The sequence below is a fragment of the Schistosoma haematobium genome, chromosome ZW (genome assembly GCF_000699445.3).
Source record: "Schistosoma haematobium chromosome ZW, whole genome shotgun sequence".
NCBI lineage: Eukaryota > Metazoa > Platyhelminthes > Trematoda > Strigeidida > Schistosomatidae > Schistosoma > Schistosoma haematobium.
The window spans coordinates 37,277,540-37,294,754 of NC_067195.1; the positions used below are offsets into that span (position 1 = coordinate 37,277,540).

Here is a 17,215-nt window from a genome sequence, read left to right on the forward strand (position 1 = left end):
GGACTTTCTGAGGTTTTCTGGATCATCTGAGATAATTTCGAATGCCAGGTAAACTGTTGCGATTATTACGGAGCTCTTTAAATTTTGGTCAACCGATACCTTCTTTCAGAGGACAAACGTCGTCGCTGAGGGTTATGGGGATTTCCAGAATCTGGTCTGCAGACACAGCTATTTATTTCACGTCGTTATTTTGGAATGGAACGAAAAGGCCTTCATTGGATTGCCGTAGGCCAATAACTTCTCAAATATGAATCACCAACTTTATTGACAAGCCGTGTTGCAACTAGGCATTATGGAACAGCTGTTCTAACCTTTGTCGATCAGTTAAAGGAAATAATATATTTTTACAAGGGCAGGTACATGCCATTTTTACAGGCATGATCTACAAATTACAACATTTATTGGTTTACAGTATGTATGCTAAATAAACATAGTCTATAAATGTGAATACCAGTTCATTCTTTCAGATAGATCTATTTCTCGGTGCCATGAGTTTCAGAAATACCGCTAGCAAGCGTACCGTCTTTGACTAGTCTGTTGAACTTGAGTGGTGGTGCCTTCAATACTGTGACGAATTGTACACGTGATTCTGCTGCTCCGAGCCTGTCGAAGTCCATTTCTCTGTGGCAGGACCAAACTCCCATATTATCAGGCCAGAGCGAGATGAGTAGAAAGGTAGGGATTAAGAATTCTAACTTCCAAATATTTCAATGTCTATTTTAACATAATATTGATAAAACATATACATATGCAAAAAACTCGGGCAACAAAAATAGTGTCACGATATGTAAATATATATATATATATAACGCTGCAAAAGGGAATGGTCCCACATTTTGTTTTTTGGCGAACCAGATCGTACCAAGCTCACCACTAAACTTGTTGAGGCTTTTCAGGGTTCGACAACGCTTTTGTCTGTAGCACCTCTATAATCAGGGGTCCCAAACCCTGTCAAATCAAGTGAGGAATGAGGGGCACGAAGGTACATGTAGAAAATAGTCGATTTGTCGAGAAGAATACCGTCTAAACTGACTAGTTGTTGTAAGAGATGAGTAGCACGATCCGTTGAGAGTGCCTCGCTGAGCGCTTTCAACCCTGGGTGTCCAGTAAAACTAGTGAGGTCAGCATCAATGTCTAAGAACTAAGGGATTTACCGCAACACAATTATTTTCAGACTGAATTAGGTTTGACAACTTATCTGTCGTCATTATTTTTGTCACATATTATTATTGCTATTTTTTCCATTAATACTAACCTACCCTACAAATTTCACTACTAGTTACCTCCGTTTACGTTTATTCCTACATTCTTTTTTATTTTTTTCGTTTAGTCAAATAACTTTCTCCTGACCTTTGGAATTTTCTCTGCTCCTCTGAATCCTTATGTTGCAAATTCAATATTGCAACCAGTCAATCTGTTGTCTAAAAACGTAATGACTGGTGGTTCTAGAAAGCCAACTACCCTAGGACAAATTCATTTACATGTACTCAGAATATACCAAGTCACAAAAAATGATGGGTTTACTGAGACTGGAGGAGTTGAAAGGCTATTTTACTCTCAGTAGATGGTACGAAAGTCATGAAACCATACCGTAACACCAATAAGCGAGCACGAAGAAGTCACCTAGATTACAACGGCTGGTCAAAATGATGTCGGATATAGAACAAAAAACAGGTAATAAATCCTTAAATTTTTGAATCGTGAACAGTTAAGTTTACGAACGTATCACGAATAAACAGGAAAGACCCCGTTGTGACTTTTTGATCATCTTCGGACACCCAATTATAACGTTATTATTGTATTTTATGCATACACGTCTACCTTCATTTTGGTGTATTTCTCTTTGGCCATTTACACATATGTGGGCTTGCTAATTATTTACCATAAACTTTGAACGCTTTTTAGTAGCTCTATGTCTGGCTCCTGATAGATCGCTTCTCATTGTTATCAATATATATATATATATATCGCCAATTCCCGTACATAATCATCGACCTACATCGTATCGGTGAACAACGGAATCAAATAAGTTAAATAGGAGAATGAGATATTGAGTACGTATATTTTGTATAATCACTGTTAAGAACGGATAATCGGAGAGACGGGCCGAAGAGAAACAGATTGGAGAAGGAGTGTGAGCCAACCAGATTTAGTTAAGCGTTAGTGGATATTGATGGTCAGACAAAAATAAATTAAGGACATGTGATGGGTCAGATAAGAAATGCACAAATATACGCATACAACAAAAGCAGTCAAGGCTGATAGGTGAATGAGTGACTAGGTGTGATTTAGGAAGAGTGAATAGATTGGTCTGTTCAGAAAATAGAATAACCTATGTGGGCTCGACATAGGGCCAACCACTACAATTTTCTTGTTTTCTGAACTTATGTAGACCTGTCGTATATACTTTAGTCACCTACGATTCTTAGACTATCCCTTTCCATCAGGATTAGCCTACCCACTACTCACTGGCTAGGCATTAACAGCTCCTCTTGACTGCAGTTCAATATTCACTAGCTGAGCTTGTCCGTTCACATGATGTCTGAAATATGTATGTCCCAGATGCAGCCCGTAATAACGTGATAGGTAGACAGGAGATACATGAAGCTAAGCAGTATACATGTTTCAGTACAACCATAACCATTCGATAATGATGGAGTCAACTACAATTACTTGGTATATTATATATTCAGTGTTATAAAATTTTCTGTGTAAGTTTCATACAAATGAGTGAATGCTCACGAATAAAGACTCCAAATCAAACGAAGCTTCACATTATCAAAGTAAATGAGAACTTGTTTAGCTGGGCCAATATTTTCTATGAATGCACTCATAAAAGTCCGATAGTTTGACTTGCTTTTTTGTGTTTATTATTTTTTCGTTTTCCATAGAGCAGTCTTGACTGTTTCACTTCCATCCATATTTGCTAAACCTCAATGACATGTGTACATTATTCACCGTTTAATAACAAAAATTGTAGTACTATATTAGGACGATTATTATTTCCATGTAAATAATGCATTAAAGCCATTGTGTGAAACATAAAACGCAAATTCACTAAACAGTAAGGCATCCAACTAACAAAACCGTTCAGATAACCTAGCAATACTCGACTGAATAGTGAGCTAAAATAAAGTTGCAACGTGTTTACTTCCTTGTAAATCTTATATTAATAGCTTAATGTAAAGCTAAATAATTTGCATTAGTTATCGGTAATAACATTGCAATAATTTTTTATCGTTATATCATTTTGTGTTTATTTCCGGATACGCAGATGATAGTCTGTTAATCTTCAAAAGCATTCAGAATCGGAATTTATGAGACGTAAATACTTTTTATTGTATACTTTTAATATCTGTTTGACTGTTTACCTGTCACTGTAGACTGTTTTTATGGCTAGTAGTATTCCACACAATTTTAACATCATTTACTATCAGACGTATTATTTCAGAGACCTAGAATGGTGTGAAAATTTGAAACACAGATATATTCACTGAGAACCTAGGAATGTCGAATGTTTAAGGTTTCCTTTCAATTTCATAGCCATCCATTGTATACACCGATAAATCTTTCCGGCTTCTTCTACTGACATGCATACACGACTTGTAATTATAGCTGCTGCCATTGATTTTACAAAATGGAGGACACCTTTGGAAAAATCGTGGCTCGAATACTAGATACTGAAATATCTAAAACATGTAACAGGTGCCTATACCGGAAATAAAGTGGAATTTGTTCAAACTGGTCTAAATGAGTTTGGGTTTTATGTAGCCAATTGTTGGGCAACTACATTTTTTAATTTTTAAAATTGATTCTGCGGCTCAATCCAAGTAAACAGATGGGCAGCATTATTCTGATACACTATTTCAAGTATGTCTGTAAGTAATTAGGTTTCAGAATATTAGGTGACAAATTATCTGTTCTGTTGCGTTAAAAAGAAAAGCAAACCAGTATATTGTATGTCTGTTGCTCTCAACTCAAATCCTCAGTCGGCTTGTCAAAGCACTGTTGTCCACTTTGCTGTATGAAATTATGACTAGTATTTTCTAACCTTCGTGCTTAAGATAAGTCTATATGTTTCTTAAAACAATTTCGCAAATTGTCAGACGAACAGATTATTCAGTTTATTTTTAAGTATTTTAGGTATTTTATAATGTTTATCACTGAGGTAAATCACATCAGTATATTTATTTTGTTAAACGACAAATATTCTCCATTCTTCTGATTGTTTTTAATTTCAGCTGGCAAAAATATGGAACACTACACACTGCTTCCACTAATAATCATTGTGTGTTTATGCCAAAGATTGGAAACATCTTTTTACCTTAGAACAAAAAATATTTGCAGTAGTCGTGACAAAGTTTCCATTATCGGTGGGGAACAAAGACGCCTAGTTACAGAAGGAGGTCGGGTAACACTAATATGTTGTGTACCAGGTAAAAGTAATGGTCATGATCATGAGCAACTTGTATGGAATAGCCCGGATGGAAAAGAATTAGTAAACTATTTTTCTAACCCAATATCTGATAATCAACACACTGCATATTCTGTGCCTGATTTTCACTCAAAAGATCACTTGGTATGTTTTCCATTATTTTGTGACAAACTATCTGTTTTTATATACTTTGAGATGTAATGTATAACATTTTCACCTAATTAGCACGCCGATTAGCCAAAGAGGTTGCTCTGACAATGTAAGTTACAGGTTAAACCGGTCGTATGAAAACATTACAACTGATTTCCAGAAGTTAGCGATCACTAGAACTTTTAACTTCGTAACCCAATCTGATAAGAGACGATGATGGAGGATTAAAAACCTGATAATTATGTTGGCTGGATCTGTGCTTTATTGCTCATGAATAATACACCGTTTTCTAGTATACACCCAAAACACGTTGGTTTAAATGTATATTATTATTGCCGTCATTAGAAATGCTTCTAAAGTAAGATAGCTAGTGATTATAACTCACAGAGCTTAATAAAATTTAATTTTATGAGTTAGTTCTCCCTGAATGTAACACAACTGTTCAGTTTTAGATAATTTCTCGTCACCAGCGCAGATAAGTTTCTGCTAATGATTACAAACAGCTCCAGGATATAGCGTTGATTTTCAGAAGGATCTTCTTGTAAGGAAACTATTTGATACAGAACTTTTGAGCCAGTAGTACATCCAAGTACTTACCCTGGACAACATCTCAGTGGATATTTTTCCAATTTATTTCGCCATACCTAATATCATGAAGTGTGGTAATATCAACAAATTCGTGTGTTTAAGTAACAGGATACTTGGAAAATACTCACCCATAGAGTATTATCATTACAGCTGTGATAAGACTTGATGGAATTCTCTAGTCTTAAAGCACTCATCACACTTCATCACAACTTAACACGAGTTGCAGGGCGAAAAAACTACTTAAAATGTGATTCTACATCAAAAGCCACGATGAAGAAAAATTGCTGAGTCACCGAAGTTCTTTATTTGATAAACTTACCTAGTTGAAACAACCAAAATGGGAACTTTTTAATCCTTTTGAGCGTGAAATTGTCTTTGAAGCTTCATTTTAGGTGCTAAAGTACATTAGTCTGGAAAGCGTAGAGAAGATTTAATGTCCACACTTCCGACTGAGTTGGTAGCAAGAATGTCAACCACTCGAATTCATTAACTAACCTTGAAATAAAGGCAAACTGAAACTCCTTTCTCTTTTATGAAGCGATAATCACCATGATGTTTGATTTTATTATTCACAAGAACGCTATTGTTGACATTTTATTTCGTGGTTTAAGTCTTTATTTTATCACTCAGCTTATTTATTTATTTAGAACTGTATTTTTTATAACATGAATTTTCCTCGTCGAAAAATCTCTCCCTATAAACTTATCAGCTTTCTCTTTTTGTAGCTTGTTTGCATATTTGCACTATATTTAGTCAACCCTATAAATAGTCCTTTTTTCGCTTTCACCACTTTTGGCAATTCTATGTCAATGTTGTCTCCGAAACCATTCAGTAGTTTTTCACAAACATTGCGAAATTTTATACATTTATTTCAATAACTCAAATTATTTGATAGGTTTGTTTTGTTAGTTTAATTTTACTGCAGTGAAGTAGTCTTTTATTACGTGGATCATGATGATATGCATGTGAGATTCCCTTATAATATAAACAATCATGTTTCGATTACTCGGTGTTCTACCATTTGAAATGACTTTTCTTTTTTTATTCAGATAACTATGATGGTTATTCAGAAATTCCAAGCCAAAGATAGTGGCCAGTATACATGTCGAAACACACACCCTAGTTCTACAGCCCTTCCAGCTAGTGTCTTTATAGATGTCAGACCTAGGCTTTTGGCAGACTTCATTCCATTACCCCCATCTAATGTAGAGGATTCTGGTTCAGCAGTTGTGGCTGGTGTTGCAGTGTCTGTCGCTCTTGAAGAAGGACGAAGAGGAGAAATAAAATGCCGAGTTAACTCACAACTTAATCTCGATAGTGTTCAACTTACGTGGTTTTTTCAGGGTCGTCAACTGATTACGCCGTCCATCGTAATGAAACAAATAGGACAAAAGAATTTGTTTAAAGTCAATAACACTAGCCTTGAGAACCCTCTTACTGAAATTGAAAATCCTGATATTTTCCCACCATCCTCACATGAAAGAAATTTTGCATCAGGGTCAAACCAACTGTTTACCGAGCAACTAAACCGCCCCGTTGCCCTTGATCCTGAAGAATTGGGTATACAAATTTCTCAGAATGGACAAGTAAATGCTAGTTATACTTTTTACGCGTACCTGTATATTCTTGCACTTTTTGTAATGCGCTGATTTTTTGTATTGTTTGTTTCTTATCACTGTCCCTCCTTATCGGTCTTTCATAAACTTGACTGACTCATGTAGTCAATTTCCAAATTACATTAAATCTAGTTCCAGCAACAAGGTTCATGAGTACACATTCTTTGTTGTGCATGACTCAGGAGTCGTTTCGTCTTTTTGTATTAAATGAAGGCACAAAACAAGATTGAAGAAGACGGTGAATTCGGGGTTAGTGGTACGAGAAATCCAGTTTTATAAATGCGAACCTTGACAACTAACATGTTTCATTACTCAAATCATATTACTTACTGTCAACAAGTAGTACGTGGTATGTTTGATAAATATTTCCCTTCCTTTCATAATTCATCCCTAAACATAGTAATGTTTCGATCTTTGTACTTTGTGTCCGGAACTGCAGTTTCGGATTAAAGAATCTAGTTAAGCCAATTATAAAAAAACAATATGAATTTCTATATTTTCTAGATATTACGATTCCACTGTGAATCACGACAATAATATATTCGTAGTTTTAGGGCATGTTGTTTACCACTAATACTGAGGTTGACCATAACGGGTAAAAATTTCCATGTACGAATGATAGCTAGTTTAAGATTCGGGAGATAATATTTACTGATGAAATTCCTGAATTATACACAATTTTTCAAATGCAATAAGATTGACCTGTCAACTTACTACACTCAGTTGTCAAGTTGTACGTTCAGTATCATATACGAACGTTGTTTTCAACACAGACTAACATGAGATGGATAACATTTTGAAAACAAGAAAGACCAAGTAGCTATTTTGTTCTAATTGAAATATTGAGGTGGTGAACAACATTCCCCTCGCAGAGTTGTCTTTCCAGTACTATAAGATCTCCAACAATGAACTGAAGTAATGATACTACAAACTATTTACATAATACATATACACAGCTTTCAATCTTCCATTTGCATCTTCCGATGTGTTCTGCAATCTGAACCGTCTTCTCGTCTATTCTGCGCGTGTTATGCTGACGCCGTGCTTTCAATGCACCAAAACTCTTCACTCCGTCCAACGATTGCTTCAAGTTTCGATGCCACGTTCCGCTACACACTACTTACAAACAAACCTTTGAGTAGCGTTTACTAAGCTTGGCCCCCTATCGATTGTCTTCCTTCATTACAATACTAAACATGCTTTCTAAATTCCATTAATCGTAATGTGGGCAGACAGACATCCACTATTTTTGGTACATAGTACTCCCTCACTCCATATATGTCCTTCCAGATAATGTTAATCCATAGTGGAACTGATCTCCTTCCAATTTAAACTATCCTGAACGACTATCAAGTTTTATTCGTTCAATATCTCACTTAGCATATTTTGGTGTTGTGTTGCCTGAGCTAGATGGTTTAATTGTCAGTCTTTCATTGATGTTCTCCTCAACATCATAAGTGCTTACTTAGTTTAGAAGCTATCTTTTCGGTTATTCCACAGGAGTTGAATAGATTCATTCTGGTCTTGTTTCTGGTTGGTTGTCATAATAGGTTATGTTGTTTTTGTTTGTATTTTCATTACTTTTAACGTCCCTTCTGATTATGTGACTGATAGACTTTTTCTGTATGGACTGATAAATTGGTTCTATTTCAACATGTTTAGTTTGGAGAATACACAACCACCAAAAGCATCTATTTAAGCTACAAACCTTCATCATTCTACTTAATTTATATGAGGTGACTTCAGTAAGAAAACCATCGGAAACCATAGAGCATTGAGTAGCTGTTTCATCGTCTTGTGTGACTCATTAACAGTGTTTTCAATAAAGGATTAAAAGCAGGACGTATCGAGGCGAGTGCTTAAACTTTATCCTGGTCATTCATGTGTCCAACTTTAGTCAGTTGTTGATGTGATATCATCGATTTCTAGGGCTGATATTTGTTTCACTCCTGACATGATTATATTCTACTGGTCACGGTTTATCATTAAAGTTTCAAGAATACTTCTTGAAGTTAGTCGCTGGTAAGCACATAGTCATAAGAGTGCTACCTGGTTTTCAGTGGTTGTTTAGCTGAAGTTACTTCGTGATACAAACTACAAACAAATATTCTATACTAGTTTCTAATGATGTTGTCTCCTTTTTGATAAGCTCTATGTATCTATTTCAGAAGTTTAGAATTTACTCTTTTTTGAAGACCATGTATATTACATTAGATATAATTATACATTGTAGTGTTAGAACTCATAATGATATCAATCTATCTACATAGAATCTTGTTAAGTATACATTCAAGCTTCAACTGAAAAATAATAAACATCAGTTGAAACATATGTCGGCTTTTCGACCCCTTGACAAAATTTATAAAACTACAATAAGCAATACATTTGAAACAATCTTGAAATATCTTTTCAAATATAACAAGACGTCGATGGATGTTAGTGATTGGCATCCCATCATCCTCGCAGATTGTTTCGCTCACACCAGACTTCTTGCTGCCAGTGGCTCGGATGAGTTGGAAGAGCTTCCGGTAGTTTGAGAATATTTGTGCATTTTAACGCAATCGTTAAGAAAGGTAATCTTCGCATTCAAACTTGCGGAAGTGAATGCGAAGATTACCTTTCTTCCGGTAGTTACCAGATGCAGCTGCTGCTTCCAGCTCATTAGCACGCTTCGACCACCAGGCTTCTCGGTCCTTACGCAAGCTTTGCCCAATTTCCTTACGTAACATCCTTCGTTTGTGGTCAAACTCACGGTCAGCCGGAGTAGACCGACGGGCTTCAATGAGTTGTAAGGAACCTGAAGAAACCCAGTGCTTGTAAGCGGGACGTTTCGTGAACCCACTACTGACTTTACTCGCCATTTTCATGGCGTCATGCAATTGCAACCAATGCTCATCCATACTTTTCGGTGGAATGGTAGCTAGCCTAGAAGCTAGCTCGGTTCGATACTTACTTGCAACAGAAGTTGCAACCAGCTTGCTAATATCAATCCGTTGATGGCGGTCACTTCTTTGTCCACTGAAAAGTAAGTTAAGATTGGCGCACACCAAAGCATGATCAGAGTCCAGATAGGTACTCGAAAAGGAGCGGCAGTCTTGTACACAACCACGCCAGCGGTAGCTGATCGCGATGTGATCAATCTGAGTCCAGGCTTGGGATGCAGAGGGAGGACGCCAGGTGGCACATCGGTGATGACTGTGCCGAAAGTTAGTGCTAGCCAGAAACAGGTTGTGGTCTGTGCACAGTTGCAGTAGACGGTCCCCGTTATCTGACCTGCGACCAACAAGTCCCCATCGGCCACCTAAACGACTCTCTTCTGTGCCTAGACGCCCGACCTGAGCATTGAATTCTCCGGCTAATACTACAATATCTGTCGAACGCACTTTCTGTAGAAGAACAGATAACTGGTGGTAGGATTCATCCTTGATTGCATCCGGGCTGCAATCTGTCGGGACATAGGCGGAGATATCGAAAGGACATCGTTTCTCACGCCGATTTCTCCTCACTTTGATGGAACTTTCTAATCTAACAGCACATAACCGACTGTTAGTGGTGATCCAATCGACTAGTGCTGCCTCAGCTCTAGCGCTTAGTGCGACACCAACGCCAGCAAGACCAGACGAAGATGCCACAGGGTCCCCGGATAAGCGCACGTGAAACAAGCTTTTCGAAGCGACAGATGTAGAGCGAATTTGTAGTACTTCACCGGAGTCTTGAATACGGGTCTCGGATAGACAGCAGACATCGATATTAAGACTTTCCAAAAACATAGCCAGCTCTATCTGTTGTCTGATCTGCATAAGTGTGCGAACGTTGAAGGCAGCCTGTTTGAATGGTGCACGTGGTTTCAGAAAAACCGCTTCAGTACTCATATTCAGTGGTAACATACAATTTTCAACCTGACAGTGACTCGAGAACGTTTAGATAGAGTCGAATTTCCACCAAAGACGAGCCGCTGTATAAGTGTAAAAGAGGGTGACTAATGTGGTAAATAATAATAATAATAATAATGATAATAATGATGATAATAATAATAATAATAATAACCATTTGAATCATTTGATTGTTATTCGAAGCGAGAAAAGCAGTTTCCATAGATATAGAGAGTTCATCATTTGCGTGTGGGCTGTGATACTGCCCGGGTGCTCAGACCGAAGCAGGTGGTTATCTTAGGGGGCCACACCCCGAGCCTTTGACCTAAAGGTCTAACCCACATGGCAATGGAGCATCGTAAGGAGATGCAGTCCCATGGTAGCCGGTGGCCAACGATTGGTTCATACTCCATTTGTTCCTCTAGGATCCTGGAGCCCATGTGCACCATTGGTTTGGGATCCGGTTAAAGCGCCGGACATTCACTTTTCGTCTTCTCATTTTCGTAAACAACACCCCCGCCACGAGAAGGCAATGAGTAGGACTTCCCTGGCAGAGGCTGTATACGCGTGGCCGTGTGAGAGTATTTCGAGAGGGAGAGCGGACTCTCCCCACTCTCGGCCGTACCAGAGCATTTGGGGGCAAAGCCACTCTGTGTTAATACGACTATTGGTTGTAAGGACCAATCATAACATGAACCAAACTTTTATCTAAAGATCAATCTGCCAATTTTTTCAACTTCTCTTGTAATCCTGAGGTTGTGTAGTATCTATACTTTCTTACCTGGGAAAGGGAACCAAAGACGTTCCTATCTAATTTTGTCACCTCCAAGTCTTATGGTTAATTCAGAGTGTCTTTAAAGTAATTCTGAACATAGATTTTAGTATTTGTGATGCAATCGGAAATGTTTTCTCAATGTTCTACCTAAAATTGTGATCGTGTGCTGTTAACTAAAACATGGAAACAAATTCATAATTGGTTGGAAACGTACTCAAACTTTCAGTTCCGCCTGATAAACTTCGATTATGAGAATGAGAGACTATTCGGACATTCCTCAAAAACAGAGTGTATGAAGCAGTGAATGTGGAATAAAAAATCTGTAGTTAGTACTAATACAAGCTAGTTATGCAAGGATGAACATGTATATAAATGTTATTTAGAGTGATTCTACACTGTAGTTTATGTTAGCTAATATCTACCATCAAATACGTTGAACTGTAGTTTAAGGAGTAAACTAGTATAATTTATAGATGAGAAGTATGACAATCAACTTCCCACTTGACGAATACAAATATGATGAAGAAGAAGGGAGCAGGTAACAATAGTAAAGTTATATGAGACTCTAGGGGCATGGTAAAATGAAGAATTCAAGATGTCACTTTTGAATACAAAGCCTGGTCTTCATTTAAATACTTAGTGAAGCCTCTAGCCTAAACCAGCTTTTAATTTATATTCGTTTTGAGCCTACTTTCTTAACCTTGTGGATATTTTCTAAGAAACTTTTGACGCATTTACGTGGTCAAAGTTGATGAGGTATTATGAAATCGATTGATTTGCTTCATCCTTTCCATACCCAACCAAAATAATGCTCGAAGATGCGTTTGCTATCGGTAATCTTTGTGTATACAATAAAACCTCGTGACTAAGTTTGAATTTTAAACCTTTGTAGTCACTTTAACTTCTGTAAAGCATATTTCAGTCACTAGCACATGTGAACTTAAAGAAAATTTACTAGTACTTGCGTTTAGTATGTAACGAAGTAAATAAACTTTAAATTTTTGAAGAGTGATTTTATGTAGAGACAGTATCCCTGTATATTTGCGTGAAAAGATAAATTAGCGAAATTCCTATGAACAGGTTTGATCACTGAAAGCTTTTAATCGGGCACATCCGTAACTGTTTATCTCATCATTTTGACTGAAAAATCTTACCGTTGACTTTTCTACTCGTTTACTAACCGGAAAAGTCATTTGGGAACGAATATTTTTAGTATTCGGGCATTGAAATCCTGATCTGACCGAAAAGTGTCAAGTAGATAAAAATCACTTCACCTATAAATTTTATTGATTAATAAAAATAATATATTTGCAATATCCTAGTGAGCACAAAATTTAATGTTAGATGTAAGTTGCTTCTTCAAAGAATAAATAATTTTTTTCAAATTGTTCAGGGAATAAAGCGGATCAGAACATTTAGTACATAAAAGTCTGACTACACAAATGTCACATTTAGGTGATCCTGTATTGTACATATTTTTGTGTTCATGTTTATGTGAGTTTACTTACTACTTTTACAAGTTTCCTTACGCCTGTTACTCCTCGTGAAGGAGCATAGGCCGCTCACCAGCATTCTCCATCCAACCCTTTCCTGGGCAATCCTTTCCAGCTCCTTCCAGTTGTTATTCATCCTTTTCATATCTGCTTCTATTTCCCGACGTAATGTGTTCTTTGGCCTTCCTCTTTTTTGCTTCCCTTCAGGATCCCAAGTTAGCACTTGTGATGCAGTTTGATGACTTGCGTAATGTATGTCCTATCCGTTTCCATAATCTTCTAATTTTTTCTTCAGCTGGAAGCTGGTTTGTTTTCTCCCACAGAAGGCTGTTGTTGATGGTATCCGGCCAATGGATGTTGAGTATCTTGCCTAGACAACCATTTATAAATACCTGTACCTTCTTGATGGTAGTTGTTGTAGTTCTCCAAGTTTCAGCTCCGTACAGTAGAACTGCCTTGACGTCGGTATTGAAGATTCTGACTTTGATATTAGTAGAAAGTTGTTTTGAGTTCCATATCTTCTTCAATTGTAGGAATGCGACCCTTGCTTTGCCAATCCTCCCATTTACGTCTGCATCTGAACCTCCTTGTTCATCGATGATGCTTCCCAGGTATGTGAAGGACTCCAAATCTTCAAGAGTTTCGCCATCAAGAGTGACTGGATTGGTGTTCTCCGTTTTAAATTTGAGGACCTTGGTTCTCCCCTTGTGTATGTTGAGGCCTACTGATACAGAGATTGCTGCTACATTGTCTGTCTTTATCTGCATTTGTTCGTGTATATGCGATAAGAGGGCTAGGTCATCTGAGAAGTCCAAATCGTCTAATTGGTTCTGAGCTGTCCATTGTATGCCGTGTTTTCCTTCAGAAGTCGATGTCTTCATAATCCAGTCGACCACCAGGAGAGGAAGGGAGCATTGTCGGACTCCGCTCCTTTCTTGGAATGCATCTATCAGCTGTCTTCCATGCACCACTTTGCACTGTAGTCCGTCGTATGAGTTCCGGATAATGTTGACAATCTTCTCAGGAACTCCATAGTGTCGAAGAAGTCTTTCATCCGGTTCAGCAACACTCTGTTGAAGACTTTCCCTGGTATTGACAGTAGTGTAATGCCTCTGTAGTTTTCACATTTGCTCAGATCTCCTTTCTTTGGAATCTTGATGAAGTGTCCTTCTTTCCAGTTCGTCAGCACTTGTTCCTCCTCCCAAACCTTTTTGAATGGAAGGTAAAGCATGTATGTAGTTACTTCGATGTCTGATTTCAGTGCTTCAGCTGGTATGTTGTCAGGTCCTGATGCTTTCCCGCTCTTAATTTGCCCGATGGCTATCCTGATTTCTTCGGTTGTTGGTGGAGTGACATCTATAAGAAGGTCTGTGTGTGCTGTTTCAAAGTTCGAGAGATTAAATGGAGCTGGTCTATTCAAGAGTTCTTCAAAATACTCTAACCATCTGTTCCTCTGTTCTTGAATTTCAGTGATTGGCCTACCTTCTTTGTCCTTGACCGTCCTCTCTGGTTTATTACATCTTCATGCTAGTTTCTCCACAGCGTCGTATAGTTGTTTCATATATTCTTCTCTTGCAGCTTTTTACGCTGTCACTGCTAGGTCTTCCATGTATTTCTTCTTGTCGGCGCTAATGCTCTTCTTCACTTGCTTGTTTGCTTCGGTGTATTCATCTTGTGCCCTGACTTTCTCTGTTTTTGTTCGGCTGTTGTTAATTGCTGTCTTCCTGAATTTTGTGCAGGGTTTCCATAGAGATCCATTCCTTATGATGATGCTTCTTTCGGCCCAGAAACTCCTAACACGTTAAAGCTAATGCTTCCTTGATACCTTTCCAGTTGTCCTTCATATTAATTTGTTCTTTCAGTAGATCCTGTAAGGCTTGGAACCTGTTGTTGAGAGCTATCTTGAATTCGTCGAGTTTGTCAGTATCTCACAGGAAGGCTGTATTGAACTTTATAGTGCTGTTTGTCCAGTTGTCCAGTGCTTTTTTAGCTTCAGTTTTAAATTAGCTACAACTAGGTGGTGATCTGAAGCTTTATCAGTTCCTCTACTGGTTCTCACATCTTCCATTGTCCTTCGGAATTTTCTATTGATACAAATGTGATCTATCTGGTTCTCTGTAGTGTGGTCCGGTGAGATCCATGTAGCTTTGTGTATACGTTTGTGTGGAAATATTGTGCCTCCTATGACCAATTTGTTGAATGCACATAGATTTGCAAATCTTTCCCCATTTTCGTTTCTCTCTCACAGTCCGTGTCGTCCCATACTATCTTCATATCCAGTGTTGTCTATTCCGACTTTGGCATTTAGATCTCCCATCAGAATAGTTAGGTCGTTCCTTGGGCATTTCTCAATGATTGACTGTAGCCGCTCGTAGAACTGATCTTTAATGTCGTCGTTGCTATCATTGGTGGGTGCATAACATTAGATAATATTCATTGTGATCCCCTCCTTCTTTGTTTTGAATGATGCTTTGATGATTCTGGATCCGTGAGATTCCCATCCTACAAGTGCATCTCGTGCTACTTTGGACAGCATTAGAGCGACTCCCTGAGTGTGTGGAGCATTTTCCTCTTCGTTGCCGGAGTATAGCACCATCTCTCCCGTATTTAGACTTTGTTGTCCAGCTTGTGCCCAATGTGTTTCGCTGATTCCCAGTACTGCCAAGTTGTGTCTCCTCATTTCCGTTGCTATTTTACTAGTTTCGCACATTGTTCGGACGTTCCACGTAGCTATAAAAATTGTTGCTCTGGTTGCTAGAAGGGGCATCGGCCTCGTGGCTTCTGAAGGAACTCGGCTTTCACCATGAGGCGTCATAATTCTTCTAAATGAAAACCTTCTAACTCCCAGGGCAGAGTTTAAATGGTTTGAATTATTTTTTCTGATTAGCGTTTTTTAGCGAGTTATTTTTCTACGGGATGGGGTCGCTAACCCCATGCCAAACCCTCCTCATTTACCCGGGCTTGGGACCGGCCGTAACTCTAGAAGAGCTACAGGCGGAGTTGTTTATGTGAGTAGGTGTGGAAAGTGTTATATTTATAGTGTGAATGAGTCATTTAATTAGTGTCTTAGTTGTATGTTCCCAACTGCGTTGAATATGACTGTTCAAAAAAAAGTTTCTGGCTGGTCAGTTAGTCAGCCCCTCACTTATATCGAAAACTGTAGGAATGAGGAATATGTGAAGTGCCTCAGCTATATTTATTTGCTTTTAGTCCAAAAATACTTTTAGGATCATGTGGATATTTTTAACATCGGTTCGATTGTTGTTAAACATCACATGGAGTGCCATTGCCAATTCCATTTGTTGATTTTCAAGTTCTACAGGATTGTTAGGTATTTTTGTTACTCAAATATTACTCCGGATTGATCAAGATTTCAGTAGACTATATGATATAAAATATATTATAATCAATCCGATTTACTCTGTCTTCACTGTTATGTGTTAATGTAAATCGGATCTTTATTTCATATAAACCAACACATTTCTAAATGCGTCAATTATTTAGTAAAGGCTTTAATTCTGTATTGCCCCAGAATTCATGAGTTTGACTAACCTAATTCCAACAACTTTATAACAAAATTACACTAAACAGAAGTGTATGGAAGGTGGATAACTTTTAGTGAGTAGATTTTCTATTGTAGTCACAATGTTTTGTCGTAAAATACGTTTAGTAATATCCAGCCCGAGAGAAAGTCATATACCCGAAAATTGAGAAATTCGATACGGCAAATTGAAATGAATTCGAAATAAATCTAAACACATCAAGAACAGAACTTCTCAAATGTGTTAAACGCGTTTAGAAAAAGATGTGATGCCACAAGTATAGATGGAATCAGAATAATGAAGTAATAACCTTCACTTAGGACGCTTTTTGTCAGGAAACTCGCCTAGCACAGAGGATTATACGTAATCCAAATAATTCAACAAGGGATAATGAACAGCCATAGGAAAAAACGTAACTAGGTGAGGGCTCTTCACATTAAAAACACAACAGATCGAATAACTAATCAAACCTCTTGGTTGCTTAGGCCATTCATAAGAAGTTAGGGGAGATAATCATAGGACACGTTAAATGTGATCGTAAGTAAAGGGCTCTAGAATATCTTCGATGATTTATAGAAATGTGACACGATTTACAAAGAGGAAGAGAGATGACAAACAGGACTTGTGAAATACAATGCACGCAGAATTTTAGTGAATAAATGAGCTCGAAAGTCGCTACTTTTGCAGTTCAATGAAGTATAATATGTTTGGAGCCAAGATTTACCATAAATTAATAGTTTATGA

General features: G+C 37.8%; 1 protein-coding gene across 2 annotated transcripts in view; it reads left to right on the top strand.

Moving 5' to 3' along the window:
* The first annotated feature begins 2,567 nt into the window (after nt 1-2,567).
* Nucleotides 2,568-17,215, top strand: part of MS3_00003462 (uncharacterized protein) — a 29,245-nt gene continuing 14,597 nt past the window's right edge. Inside the window, exons 1-3 of one of the 2 annotated variants that reach the window (XM_051211272.1) lie at nt 2,568-2,711; nt 4,242-4,579; nt 6,223-6,759. In XM_051211272.1, the coding sequence (XP_051071308.1) occupies nt 4,253-4,579; nt 6,223-6,759 (864 nt within the window). In that variant the 5' untranslated portion in view covers nt 2,568-2,711; nt 4,242-4,252. Of the gene's footprint in view, nt 2,712-2,838; nt 4,580-6,222; nt 6,760-17,215 lie in introns of those variants that run through there. The other variant, XM_051211273.1, reaches the window with a different exon arrangement.